This window comes from Haliotis rufescens, unplaced genomic scaffold, assembly GCF_023055435.1.
Source record: "Haliotis rufescens isolate VD_foot unplaced genomic scaffold, xgHalRufe1.0.p SCAF_12, whole genome shotgun sequence".
Classification (NCBI taxonomy): Eukaryota; Metazoa; Mollusca; class Gastropoda; order Lepetellida; family Haliotidae; genus Haliotis; species Haliotis rufescens.
In genome coordinates, this window is record NW_025963802.1 from 4,593,386 (window position 1) to 4,608,924 (window position 15,539).

Below are 15,539 nucleotides of genomic sequence, written 5' to 3' on the forward strand. Positions count from 1 at the left end.
ATCACAAGAGTTTGGGATCTGCATACATCTTATATCACAGTGTTTGGGATCTGAATACATCTTATGTCACAGTGTTTGGGGTCTGCATATATCATAGATCACAAGAGTTTTGGATGCATGCATCTTAGAACAGAAGGGTTTGGGATCTGCAACGAAACTTACGCCGCCTATCAAAGAGGTCGACCCTTCCTCCCAGCTTGTGGAGCAGTCCCATGTACACCAGGATCCGGGCTGCATGGTACTTAACAAACTTGGCATACTTTGTGCTGTGGTTGGTGTAGTACCATTCATCTGATGGAAGCAACAGCTGCATCAACATGTCTGCAACTTCAGCATCATTGAGGGCTTGATGGTTGAGGGGGTTGAGGGCAATACAAGCCAGCGCTTGCAGCAGAAGGCAAAGAAGGTGCTGAAACAGATGTCTGGGATGAGATGAAAGTTTCACATAGCATGCCAGTATATATCAACATGGGCACAGGTGGCACAGTAGTATCAGGTACCAACAGGATCTGCTGGCTCTGGGTTTGAATCCTATACATACCCTGATTATGATCCTTGGTCCGTCAGCACAATAAAATGTGCAGGTCACTTGCACCCTGTGTCAATTTTAGGGAGTGAGTTGGTGTAAGGCTATTTTGAATAGTAATTCAGGTATTGTATGTATAGGAGGAAACACGCCTCCGAGGTTTTGATTGAAAATGTAAACACAAGGGAGAGGGGTTTCCTGACTCATGAGTGTTTACGTTTTCAACCAAAACTGAGGGATAGTGTTTTCTCTGGCATATAAACTGTCAAGAGTTGAATTTAAACAAAAAAATCATAATTTACATTTGCCCTGTTAAATTTGTAACGAGATGACTGTAAAGCCTGTTCCTGTTTACGACTGTTGGCGAAAGTAGTTGCTCCATGAGAATTTCAGGAAACGAGAAATATCTCGTTCACTCAGTCAACTTTCAAGAATGTTGCGATGACAACTTAAACCAAGGAGGAGTGTTTTATCCAACTTAGGAAACCATCTAAATGGAAGAAATACCAGAAAAAAATAAGAAAACATTTGGATACCTTTAAGTGAAACAATGTGTCGCGCTATAAGGGAATTTGATCAAAGCATTCGAGAGGAAGACCACATGCAGCATGCAGCACAAACTGAAGTCATGACAAGTAAATTGAACAGATTCTCATCACCTGCCCGGTGGCTCAGTGGGAAAACAGTGGGTTACAAAACTAAACACGACATTTGAGGTTGCAGGTTTGATTCTCATCATCCATAATGAAAACTTTCATTTCTTGTCTTCAATTTTGGAACATTGGTAGTTTGAAACAAGTACAAATTTCATCAACAACTCAACTCATGACAGGTCTTACTACGAAAAAGTAAAACCTCCCAAGAGGTTATTATGAGTGAGTGAGTGAGTATGGTTTAACACCACTTTTAGCAATATTCCAGTAATATCTCGGCGGGGGACACCAGAAATGGGCTTCACACATTGTACCCATGTCGGGAATCGAACCCGGGTCTTCGGTGTGACGAGCGAATGCTTTAACCACTAGGCTACCCGACTGCCCCAGGTTATTATGAGATAGGAATATACCTACAATACAATCAGTGGCAATAGGTTTATAAGGTGTGTCAGCTTAATGTGGAAGGCCATCCTATGTGGCTCTGGTCCAACCCTCAAGCATATATAGGTATTGTGCCTCGGATCAAACAGGCTGAACATGGGATATAAACCTTTCCAACCCTCCAACTGAAATAGCATTCTATCCATAACTACATCACTATATTTCCCATCAGCGATGAAATCATGTTCCTTTCTCATGGAGTAGTATATTTGTTTTGCTTCGTTCATGCTCAGTGCCTATACTTCATGTCAATTGTTCAATTGGTTTCATTGTTGGCACAGTGGCCCAATGAAACATAGTGTCGTTTCATCGCAATTGTTCAAAATGTCATTGTTCCAACAATAGACTAACTGAGCTGATTAATCAGGAAACATACATTTTCCTACATTTTCTTATAGAAAAGGACTGCCTTCATGGTATTGTGGCTAGAGCATCTTCCCAGTGTCTCAACACACTCTGACCATGCATACCGAAAGATGTTAAAAAATCGTACTTCTTGTTACCCTCCCTGGCTCTTGGCATTGAGGGGATAAAATAAGGACTGGTCAGCTTGGAGTCTTAGTAGAGTTTCCATGTTAAACTGTGGCACATCTACCTGGTCTAGTACTGTACACCTAGCATACACCCTGTCTAGTACTTGAAGGGGATAAAATAAGGACTGGTCAGCTCGGAGTCTTAGTAGAGTTTCCATGTTAAACTGTGGCATATCTCCCTGGTCTAGTTCAAGCAGCGACATGCATACAGTCATTATGTAAGTGCAATAATCTTGTGAGCAGCATTAAACCACATTTCACCTCACCACCTCATAAAACAGACTAAAGATAATATATGTAGAATAACCTACTTGCAAATTGGAAATACACATTATCTGTCCCTGGTGAAAAATGTTGCAAGTCAAGGCTCAAGATTTACAAAATAATCCATTAGTCCTCATGTCTCCTGGCTTAATTATTCGCCAAGTTTATCGATTGGTCTTGTCACAATCTGGACAAACGTCTAGTCTCTGAAATGAATGTATTGACAGAAAAAAAACAGTCATTAAAATTTCTCAAGAAAACAAAAAAAGGAAGCATAGAGACTTTCTTCATTTTCCTCATTGTAGTAAACTAGACTTGCCAAATATTATTTGGATGGGCAGTATTGATTATATTTGATTCAGGGTCTCTTTGACAGACTAGTCACAATCCTAAGATTACAAATACAATTATACAAACGACATATTGGAATATGTTTTTCGTTTGTTTGTTTGTTTGTTGTTTAACGCCGCACTCAGCAATATTCCAGCTATATGACGGCAGTCTGTAAAATAATCGAGTCTGGACCAGACAATCCAGTGATTGACATCATGAGCATCGATCCACGCAATTAGGATCAATGACATGTATCAACCAAGTCAGCAAACCTGACCACCCGATCCCGTTGGTCGCCTTTTACAAGAAGCATAGTCGCCTTTTACGGCAAGCATGGGTTGCTGAAGACCTATTCTACCCCGGAATCTTCACGGGTCTATTAGAATATGTACAGGAGGAAGCTGAAGAGTTGTGAGGGTTATATTAAGGAAAACCCCATACATGCATCTGTATGCTAACTTCTGTTTCAATCAAAAATTATTTGAAAAAGGAAATAAACTGATTACAATGTAACCTTTCAGTGTGTGTTGTAATCATAAAGGCATATGAAGTTACCATATTTCCTCCAATATATGAATTAACGCATTCACATATTTTCATGCATCAATTGAAGAAAATTTATTTTCCCAGTAGGAAAGAACTATTTGTTCCTTATCATTTGCTTCTGTTGAGGCAAATCCAGTGATTGATATCATGAGCAACGATGCACATGGTCCGGGGTACGATGACACGTTATCAACCAAATCAATCCAATGTATTTAGTCGCCTCTTTCGTCATGTTCCTGGCGAGCTATTCTATCCCAGAATCCCCATAGCTACAAAACAGGAAACAGCAAGGATTTTCAAGAGGGTATACGGTACTGTTTATTTATCACCACAAGATCCCATTCCATGAAACTATTAGATATGCGTTTTGAATTTACAGGAAAATGCACTATGTCACCGTGTTATCCGGCTCTTTGAGCTGCATCTAAAGGACATTTAACAAACAGGATGTCATTTTCTGTATTGACAAAATCAAACATGAATACAGCCTCACTCGTTTTATCCTTTCAGTACTATAAATAAAAAATAATTAACATTGGGTCCTAATGTTCATGACCCTATTGATTTTATAAAGGTTTCGATTTGTCAAGTTATAATACAGATGTGTATTTATCAAGCACCCATTTATCATACTATGGATTTTCACAGCGAATGCAAAGAGCCATTTATCATTGGACACAAGGGATTTTTGTAATATTGATAAATATCATTACACGTGGTATATTTCCCAGAATCTCAGAGAAGAGGAAATGAAACTAACAGTCTGAGTAGAGTGACAGATTGTCTTAGCTCTCTGGGGCTCCTCCTGATTAAGAAAACAACAGCGTCAAAAACATAAATTCTGACACCTGAGAAAAAACATGTTTTCATTTTGAAGCAAGACTGTCTGAATATTTTCATTTCATGGTAGACATGCCAAGATGCAGGAGGCAAAGTATTACTTTATAAAGAATGTTCATATCATGTTAGCTTTCATAAAACATCTAAATATTTAAGTTTTGCAAAATTTTGGGTTCGCTAATCCATAAACTCTGAGGAACTAAATACTGTAAATGTTGAAATAAATGCGTCTCCAAATTAATATGATTGCTGACCCCTCGCCAAAAATGTGATTTAAAATCAATGTGACTCCAGCCCCCCACCCCATCCCGAGTGGAATGATACACATCCTTACCTTAATCCAATCAAACAGCAAATAGTACATGCTTATTAGCACTGATTTAAGCACATCCGGCATAACAATAAACAGTGTTTTCCTAAAAACAACACACAGCTTATATGTTTATTCTGTTGACTGGCATTAAGGAAGTTCAAAGGCAATAAAATAATTGAACCAACAACAGTTCACTGATTGGAGTGGTCAATAATGCCTAGTTTGACACGAGTGGGTAGAACTCTTGACCCCAGCAGTGATAACTCACCGGATGCTGATTGCGCAATTCCTATTCTTTAACTGACATTGTCATGTACTTGTTACAACTGCTGCTCAATAAACCGTGATTGTGTATATACATGCTTGATGATCTTTCAACTTCACAGAACCATCCTACACTCGCCTTGATGAACTTTCAGCATCACAGAACCATCCTACGCTAGCCTTGATGAACTTTCCATATCACAGAACCATCCTACACTAGCCATAATGAACTTTCAACATCAAAGAACCATCCTACTCTAGCCATGATGAACTTTCAACATCAAAGAACCATCCTACACTCGCCTAGGTGACCTTTCAACATCACAGAACCATCCTACACTAGCCATGATGAACTTTCAACATCACAGAACCATCCTACACTCGCCTAGGTGAACTTTCAACATCACAGAACCATCCTACACTAGCCATGATGAACTTTCAACATCACAGAACCATCCTACACTAGCCATGATGAACTTTCAACATCACAGAACCATCCTACACTAGCCATGATGAACTTTCAACATCACAGAACCATCCTACACTAGCCATGATGAACTTTCAACATCACAGAACCATCCTACACTAGCCATGATGAACTTTCAACATCACAGAACCATCCTGCATCCTACATCTGTAACACTCATGGGGGTGAGGTGTAATGGGTTGTGTGTGTGTGTGTGTGTGTGTGTGTGTGTGTGTGTGTGTGTGTGTGTGTTTGCTTGCACTAGTCCGGACTGATGCCAATTTATAGTGCTAGCACACTGAGATACCATGCTGCAGTTTAACATGAATACCCCACTCAGACACAGTATACTCATTCCGAGCCGACCAGTCGTTGTTTAAAGGCCCCTAATGCAGCACCAGACAGGGTAACAACAAGTACCATCTTTTAACGTCTTTTGGTATGACGCGGCCGGGGATCAAACCCCGGACCTTACGGGCGGACACTCTACCACCAGACCGCAGAAACAGTCTACTACTCACGGATAACCAACTCAGACAGTGAACAGATTCTGACCATTAAGTCAACCAGTCCTTGATTTAACTCCGTAATGCTCAGCACCAGGCAGAGGAACAACAAGTAACATCTATTGATGTCAATGTATGACATGGCCATGGAATCAAACCACCAACCTTCCACTCTTCATGGCAGACATTCTATGCACTACACCACAGAGGCAGTTCTGGGCCCCGTTCCACAAAGCGATCTTAGCGCTACGATCATCGTACAGTTATGTTAAAGTATGGGAGTTACGATCATCTTAGCGCTAATATCGCTTTGTGGAACGGGGCCCTGGACTTACTAATATTTTGACACTAGTAATTCCCTGATGACTTTTTTGCATGGAAATTTGAACTGTCATGGAGAAGAAGTCGCCTGACCAGATGTTGCACAGTGGCTGTGCAGATGGTGTCTGACTTATGTTAATCAATACCCCACTGACACAGTGACAGTTACCCTGGTTCTGTTACCCTTACAGCCCAGATATCTGGATGATTTACATCACCAACATCAATAGATCTGTACTCGTATCTCAACAGCTGTTCTATCTATGTAAATAGAAACAAACTATTTATCTATACTTATGCATTCTGCAGTCATATATTTCAATATCACGTGATTTCAGTGTTGGTTTAAAGGTTTGCATTAATCTTATGATTTATGCATTTATATACCTATGCATTTTAAAGTCATATATTTGAGTGAGTGAGTGAGTGAGTGAGTGAGTGAGTGAGTGAGTGAGTGAGTGAGTGAGAGAGTTTGATTTTACGTCGCTTTTAACTATATTCCAGCAATATCACAGCGGGGGACACCAGAATATATATTTCAGCATAAGTAAATGGTTTATTAATTTTACGAGATCCAATTCCAAAGTAACAGCACCATGGCACTGAAGTCTTATGACGGCAGTCTGCAAATAATCCAGTCTGACCAGGCAATCCAGTGATTGACATCATGAGCATCAATCCACGCAATTGGGATATGATGACATGCATCAACCAAGTCAGCGAGCCTTGTAAGTTGCCTCTTACGACAAGCATAGCCACCTTTTACGGCAAGCATGGGTTGCTGAAGACCTATTCTACCCCAGATCTTCACGGGTCAAAAGACTGAATGGATCGGGAGGTCAGACTCAGAACTTGGTTGCTGTCATGTCAATATGAACCCTTGACAGCGTGGATTGCTGCTCACTGGATTGTCTGATCCAGACTCGATTACAGTAAACTATGTTTAAAACAAACATGCTTATAATGAACTGGCATTTTGGGTCCCTGCCATTTGCCGCATGTATATCCTGTGTATATGTTTATAATGACCTATGGTTATAACAAACTAAATTTAGTGGTCCCTTTGAGTTCGCTATACCCATAGTCTACTGTATTTACAGTATATTTATATCAGTGCAGCAAAAAACAACAAACAAACATCCTTAAGAAGTACATGTACACACTTTCAGTGCCGCTCATATACAAGTACTTCTTATGTTTGTTTTTTTATTGTTAACCATAGCTCCAGATAAGCTTTTGGTGTTGTGGGTATTTTACCCATGCATTTTAAAATCATTGGGTATCAGTAATTCTACCTGCGTATTCAAATTTCTGTTACCCACTAGTGGGTATTTAAGTTAAATATTTAAAAACACTATTATGTAGTCCCTGCAAACTGGTGTCGTGTGGGTTCGAGAGCTTTATAGGACTCAAAAATACCACGATACTTCCACAAGAAAGTGTGATGGCAAATGATCATGATGTAACTGTCATCGTGGAGTTTGGCAAGGTTGACCGAATGCCCCTTTATAATTTCAAAATAAGTTGCTGATTTGCTAATCGAATTTGCAGGGTTACTTCACAATATTTTGATGATATGCACAAGTTTTATTTTTGTAGCATATCTGTAATAATCGTTGCGTATTTGATACGCTTGAATTATATTTTACTGTGTATTTCTGCATTTCTGATGCGTATTTCACGCAGATATGCAGCTTATCTGGAGCTCTGGTTAACGGTGCACTCAGCAATTCTATATAAATGCATTTGTATTTATATACAGCAGCATATTTTGTTCATGGCAGCTATTGGTTATATCCCCATTCAAATCAACTGCCTATTCTAATCAATGGACTCATGCCAAGCCATTCCATTCATTTTCTTTGCAAACACCAAGAAAGGGTTCTCACCTAATATTGTCAAGTTAGGTACAATGGAGATAAACCCACTATGCTTTAAATTTGGTGCCATATGACGTCTTAAGATTTGAGATTTGAGTGAGTATGGTTTTACGCCACAATATTCCAGCAATATCACCAGAATGGGCTTCACACATTGTACCCATGTGGGGAATCGAACCTGGGTCTTCGGTGTGACAAGCCAATGCTTTAACCACAAGGCTATCCCACCGCCCCTGAGATTTGAGAGCACTAACTTGAATTTTGAACTGAACATGGAGTGTGATGTTTCAAATGTTAAATTTAGAGCAGCATGATTATTTTCTCCAAACTCGCTCAATCACTCACTAACTTATAATCACCTTAGAATACTAAACGAACAATACCAATTTTAGGAAACGAGTGAATAGTTCTGGTATCTGACGAGCGAAAGTGAGACAGATACCACAACTATTCACAAATTTCCTAAAATTGGTTTTACACAGGAGCGAGTTTAGTATTTTATTTATTACTTGCCATTTATAAGATTTTTAGAATTATACTGTTGAGTGTTGAGGCTGACACCTACACGATCCACGGCATAATCCAATTGAGTTTAACAAAATAATAATTCAAACTCGTCAAAAGTTGAAACGTATGGATTTAATACCATACAATGGTCCACCTTTAGAATTCAGGCATCCATTCCATAAAATTATTGTAGCGCTAAGGTTATTGCAACTCACATACTTTAACTTTAACTTATTGTGCTACAATAAGATCGCCTTGTAGAGCGGGGCCTTGCACCTCAAAGTTTACAATAAGGTCACAATACCCGATGACGTAATTTGTGTAATTGTGTTGCAAGATCCATCTGAGAAACAATGCCATATGACGTCAGCCTTGCAACAAGGTTGCTGGGGTCATCAAGTGTGCATAAGCTCCTCTCAGTGATCTTTCATCGCAATGTCTTTGAATAAGCCAAGGGATGTTGAGAGCTTTCAATATTTGTTCTACAAACATATTCCGAGAGTACATAAGCACCTGTTTTGGTATTACACAATGTGTAATACAGCTGTATGTTTATTAAACGGGTGATCTCTTCACGGGCAAGTAATAATATGATATATGTCATAAAACATGGTCAAAAAGTCTCTATTTATATAACATTCATACAGAGCTGTTTCCCCTGAAATAAAATTACAAATTAGCTGAAAACCAACTTTAGAGCTTAAATTAAAATGAAAAACTGTTGACAGCAACTGACAAAGACAGTTGGATTTGTGGTCTGAAATATTAAAAAAAGGTAAACGTCAAAATACAGAAAACAGAATTTTTGACAATTTTGTCAGCAACATATGCAGTCAAAGAAGAAAATATTTCTAAGTATGATTTTATCGTAATACTTCAAATTTCTTCTACTGTGTGTTGGGAAGTATACCATTTATTCCTTCACCATTGCCGCCACAATGGATGAATGTATACCTACAATGTTGAATATCATAATAGATATGGATTTATTCCAATCTGACAGCCAGAAACTATCAGGAATCGATAAGAGATGGATTCAATGTTGACTATATTAATAATTGATACCGAAAATGAATCTCTCTTGCCAGAATTCACAAGGTGCAGCAGAAATATGTGTTCATGCGTCAACATGATCAATCATGAACAGATTGACTTCTTTATTAATCCAGACAAATATTTCTTGTTTTACAAATGAGACTTACATTTTACACCAAAAACAACAACAATATGTTTGACTGAAATATCCTTCAAAGATTTTGTTTAAACTTTACTTTCAAGAGCGTGTCTTATTAAATCTAAACAGTTTCATTTCCAAAATAACATCATGAATTATTAGGTTGTTTTCATGATATTTACTGTCTTCCTGTTCATTAACCTCAGATCATCTCTTGCGACATTAAACTTTTAAAAATAGTTTGCCTCCTGTACACTATTGCATCAGAAATAAATAAAACAAGAAAACAAATTGGTCTGGATTTTTCTGTCTCTGGGGCCATCTTGGATTGTCAGCAATACTGAGGCCCAGGCCTCTTCAAATCACATTATAAGACCAGTATTGATATCAAAGATGTATTCCTTCTGAAACTTGGTTGATGTGAGAAGGAGTAGGCTGGTGTCTATATCATCATGGCTGTATTTGAGATTTTCCAAGTTGATGTCATGAAAATCAAGAGAATCAGTGCTCACTTTGGCATGTGGTATTACAGAATCTTTTCACTCTCAGTGAGTGGTTGTCTTCACTCTATTCTATTCTTATTCTATTCCAGTCATGTCTTTGGTCAACGTCACTTTTACACTACATTCATCTGTCTATATTACCGTATTCGACGTAATAAGCGCCCCGCTCTAATAAGCGCCCACGGCGTTATTTGCTAATATATTGGCAAGTGAACAATCCCAGTTAGCACCCCTTCCGATTGATCAATGAACACAAGACTTATTTATTCGTGTGTAATACGCACTTGTTTGTTATATGCACCCTTAATTATGGGCAATTAAATTCTCGAAAATATATCTATTTTGTGTAATACACACAGATTCTTCTTTTATATCATTTCAGTCTGACCACAAAATTTACAATCTTTCAACCTCGTTTTTAATCTCACCAAAATTATATTCTAATAAGAGCCCCCTATTTCTAATTTTGAGAGCGCCCTGTGCGCTTATTACGTCAAATACGGTACCGGTACCTTGCCCGTATTCACCTGCCTATTTCGTCCTGGCCATATTCTACTGGCTATATTATCCTGCATGTTTTATCCTGCTTATATTGCCCTGGTCATATCTCATGCATGCATTATCCTGCATGTATTGTCCTGGCCATAGTCACCTGGCTATATATTCTCATGCATATATTCCCCTGCCTATATTGACCTGGCCATATTTACCAGGTTATATTGACCTGCATGTATTGTCTTGGCCATTGTCACCTGCCTGTATTGCCCTGGCCACATTCACCTGACTATATTCTCATGCATCATAGTATTATCATGCCTATATTGACCTGGCCATATTGACCTGGCTATATTCTCTTGCATGCATTTCCCTGCCTATATTGCCCTGGCTATATTCTCATGCATGCATTCCCCTGCCTATATTGCCCTGGCCATATTCTCATGCATGCATTCCCCTGCCTATATTGCCCTGGCTATATTCTCTTGCATGCATTCCCCTGCCTATATTGCCCTGGGCATACTGACCTGGCTATATTCTCATGCATGCATTCCCCTGCCTATATTGCCCTGGGCATACTGACCTGGCTATATTCTCATGCATGCATTCCCCTGCCTATATTGACATGTCTATATTCTCATGCATGCATTATCCTGCCTATATTGACCTGGCTATATTCTCATGCATGCATTATCCTGCCTATATTGACATATATTGACATATATACAGTGAGTGATGCAGTCTGACCACTGTTACTGATCACTACTTAAACCAAATTCAAACATGTCGTCCACCTCACCAGTTCGGTAAGGTCTAGAATCACATATTAGAAGTAGACACAACTAGCTTCATAACTAGCTTCAAACACCACATGCATATATTCTTGCTCACTTGTAATGACAGCACCCCTGGGTATGCACCCTTGGATAAGAAAGTTGTTGTCATTACCCGAGAGGCATATTACAAGACTTCGTAGGGGAAGCTAGGGGAAGTAACTCTGCCTGGGGAATTGCGATGCTTTATGGTTGGTTTTGAGTACTAAATTACAGCAGTAGTTGTGCCAATAGCTTTACAATGAACCTGAACTGATGATTTATTATATACTTCAGTGTGTAAAACTGAGTTTTCCAAACTTGAGAAATGTGATATTTTCATTGCAGTTAACTTAACACTTGAAATTACACTGCAGTGAACACTTGGACGGAAATAATGTTATACAAGAGTTACCTCCCATCAAATTGTCGTAAATGTCTAGCATGGGCTACACCACTCGGGGAAAATATCTCCTTTCCTAGAATCACTTGATGATATTTCACATGAAACATGAAATAACCTCTATTTGTATACAATAATACTAATGTCACTAATACCCTACACCAAAGGCTTCTGTAATGTACAAATCGTTTCGCCAACGGTTTGAATTTTCTAGACAACAGATGGTTTACAAACTGGTAATGGTGGCCATTCTGGCTTTGGCAGAAAATACATTATTCAGTATTTGATCACATAATGCCAGACAGGCACATTTGTATACATAATTGATCAATTTTCATTACATGGGTAATAAATATTGATATAGAGTATGTATAACTGCCAATATGATCGGGGTGAACATTACATTCTGCTCTGATACAAAATAGAATATGATTATACCCAGAAAGAGCATATTGCAATGCATATCGTACGTGACTTTGTATCATTTTAACCCTGGTCTAACTCGGTAGCATACAGAACCTTACAGCATCAAATAGGCATCTTTGGTTGCACACACCCGAGGGAGTTGAGGATGCAAATTGCATATCTACTTATCTGTCGACTGGGATAATCATGGGGAAATGGCCAAGGGTGTGTGGAATGAGGCTATTCAAACATACATATCATCATCATCATCATCATCATCATCATAATTTCAATGATCATTATTATTATTATTATTATTTTTATTATTCTTCCAAATACCTAAAATCGAAATTACAGGGTCATCCTCCTCCTCCTCATCATCATCATTATAACCATCATTATTTTTAGAAGTAGTAGTAGAAGTAGTAGTAGTAGTAGTAGTAGTAGTAGTAGTAGCAGTAGTATTGCAAATACCTAAAACCGAAATTACAGGGTAATCATCCTCATCATCATTAATATTATTCCAAATACCTAAAATTGAACTTACAGGGTCGTGGTTTGGATCCAAAGCGTCCACCATGGTTTTGACATGCCCATCTGTAACCAACTTGCTCTGCACATGTGACCCGTGGCACATGACCGTGAGAACACGTGCACTAAGAATCTGAAGACAGTGATGCGTACAGTGACGCCAGCGAACACTAGGTGTACACTTTTGCCGGTTACCTATGATCACTTTGTGCATGGATATACTATTCTGAAGCACAGTGAGCACCAGGCTGGGATCCAGACACATAAGTATTTCCAGAGGAGTTCGGTTTATGAACACAGCCGTGGGTCTGCTGTCCTCTTCGTCCGTATGTTTGTCAGCATGAGCTTCGTGAGGAACGCTGGCACGTCGTTTGTGTAGAGAGGAAATGCGGTGTAAGGCAGACGGCATCGTCGTCGTAGTAGTAGTTGTAGTTGTAGTCTCCTCAGTGGGAGGGGATGTAGAAGCACCATGGTCTTTGCGTTTGGGTGTCCCCTTTTGAAGAACTTCCAGAGGCGCTGCCACACATTCTATGCTCCTGCTCATAGACCCATACTCATAGTTTTTATGCACAATACACATGTCTATAATTCCATTGATGGCACTGAGGGAAGTGAAATGTAATGACTGGCGACCTTTCATAAGTTCTAGTGATGTGTTGAGGAGCTTGGAAAGTTCGAGGAAGATGGAATGTTTGTCTTCTTGGGTGTTGGCGTGTTGGAGCTGCTCGTAGCACGACTGAAACCACAAACACAGATGTCATCACATGATTTGCTAACATGTCCCCTTGTCACGTGTTTTGCAAAATCCCTCCCCTTGTCACGTGTTTTGCTAAATCCCGGCCTTGTCAAGTTTTGCTGACCCCACCCCAACCCCCCTTGCCACGTGTTTTGCCAACCCCACCCTCCCATTGTCACGTGTTTTGCTAAACCCCACCCTCTCATTGGTCTGGTAACCTCCCAACCTTAACACGGGAAACGCCCTTCCGGTGCCATGCCGCGACTATTATTACCTTAAATTAACAATTTACAGCATCTCATGAGAAATGATAAAAATAATTAAATTATATACTGGTATTCTCTGATGCAAAATCATATTATTTGATTATGACCACTTTACATAAGAAAGCCCAAAGTTCAAGGTTCAAGGAATGTGTTTGTTTCTAACAAGTTCGTTGTGAGCACCTTCGTCAAAAGGGTCTCTGTAATGTGGGTCCTAATCTACGGACTTCCGTCCCCCTACCCGCATAAAGTGGCCTTTACCATCAATCCCTCCTTAGCCCTGTGACCGCCTCCGTGGTCTTGTGGTAGAGCGTCCGCCCGGAGAGCGGAAGGTCCAGGGTTCGATCCCGGGCCGCGTCATACAAAAAGACGTTAAAAGATTGTACTTGTTGTTACCCTGTCTGGCGCTCGGCATTAAGGGGCTAAAACAAGGACTGGTCGGCTCGGAGTCAGTATACTGTGTCTGAGTGGGGTATTCATGTTAAACTGCGGCATGGTATCTCAGTGAGCTAGCACTATAAATCGGCATCAGTCCGGACTAGTACACGCAGCCACACACACACATACACGTGCATGCACGTCGCTATATAAGTGCAATAATCTTGGACGCGACGTTAAACTCAATTTCACCTCACCTCACCTTAGCCCTGTGCTTGCACCAAAGTCTGGGTCATGTATTACTGGATGGCATAAGGCTCACATCAGTATGGACAACACACCAGTACCTACCAAAACACTCTAGAATGTACCAACACAGCGGTTCTGATAGGCTAACGAAGATGCCAACAGACTATTGACTTCTTATAATTAATCCCAGTATAGATATAACATGAATCTTAATGCATGAAACGCTGACCTAACTCAGATCTGCCAAGGTGCAGACCACTGGATTACCGTTTCCGTGTCTAAATACCATGTTATGTCGAACCTTTTATCACACAAATACCCCATAGAACCAAGACGGATACAGAATTGATCCGAGAAGCCTTACCCCTTGTGTTAGATGGGAGATTTTCTTTAACGCAATCGATGATGAACTTGTCCTGGGATTGAAGCTTACCACAAACGTTGGATGTGGAGATGTATTTTTCCCTATATACACTAATGGATTTTGAAACAAATATACCATTGATCATGTCAGAAATTGCTGTTGCAAATTAACAATGAATTATTATACGATCAATGTATTTTTTTAACAGTTGTCTTCTTGCATTTTGCTGACCAAAATATCAAATGGTCGGTCGCTAACACACAAAACACTGTTCAAGTAATGACAATAAGGCCAGAAGCGAACATGGTTCAGGGGAGTAAGGTGGGCGTGATGGCAGTGGCAACATTTCAAGAAAACTAGTTAGCTCAGTCAGAAATAAATTAAATTGAAGTGAGTGAGTGAGTATGGTTTTACGCCGCTTTTAGCAATATTCCAGCAATATCACGGCGGGGGACACCAGAAATGGGCTTCACACATTGTACCCATGTCGGGAATCGACCCGGGTCTTTGGCGTGACGAGCGAAGGCTTTAACCACTAGGCTACCCGACCGCCCAAATTAAATTGAAAGAAAACATTTCGCCGTAATGTACTATTTACTGAGCAGGGTATACGTGGGGTTTCTGGAATCCCTACAAAGAACAGCATTGGATACAGAAGCCCCTACTGCTTCGAGCCACGCACAGTTCAACAAATGAGTCAGATGAGCTTATAATTAATTCATGGTGGCCTTATTAAGTTTAATACAAAACCCCATAATATTCACAAGATTATTTCAAAGCTATGTTTGCGTGGCTCTTTCCGAGACTTTGCGATTCAAGTTTGAGTTATT

The 15,539-nt window shown here is 39.8% G+C and overlaps 1 protein-coding gene across 1 annotated transcript in view; it reads right to left on the reverse strand.

Annotated features, from left to right (window-relative positions):
• Positions 1-15,539, reverse strand: part of LOC124138056 (1-phosphatidylinositol 4,5-bisphosphate phosphodiesterase epsilon-1-like) — a 385,123-nt gene that overhangs the window by 174,003 nt on the left and 195,581 nt on the right. The window contains exons 4-5 of the mRNA XM_046504564.2: positions 12,736-13,455; positions 163-409 (exon numbers count right to left, since the gene is read on the reverse strand). Of these exons, the coding sequence (XP_046360520.2) occupies positions 163-409; positions 12,736-13,455 (967 nt within the window). The remainder of the gene's footprint in view (positions 1-162; positions 410-12,735; positions 13,456-15,539) is intronic.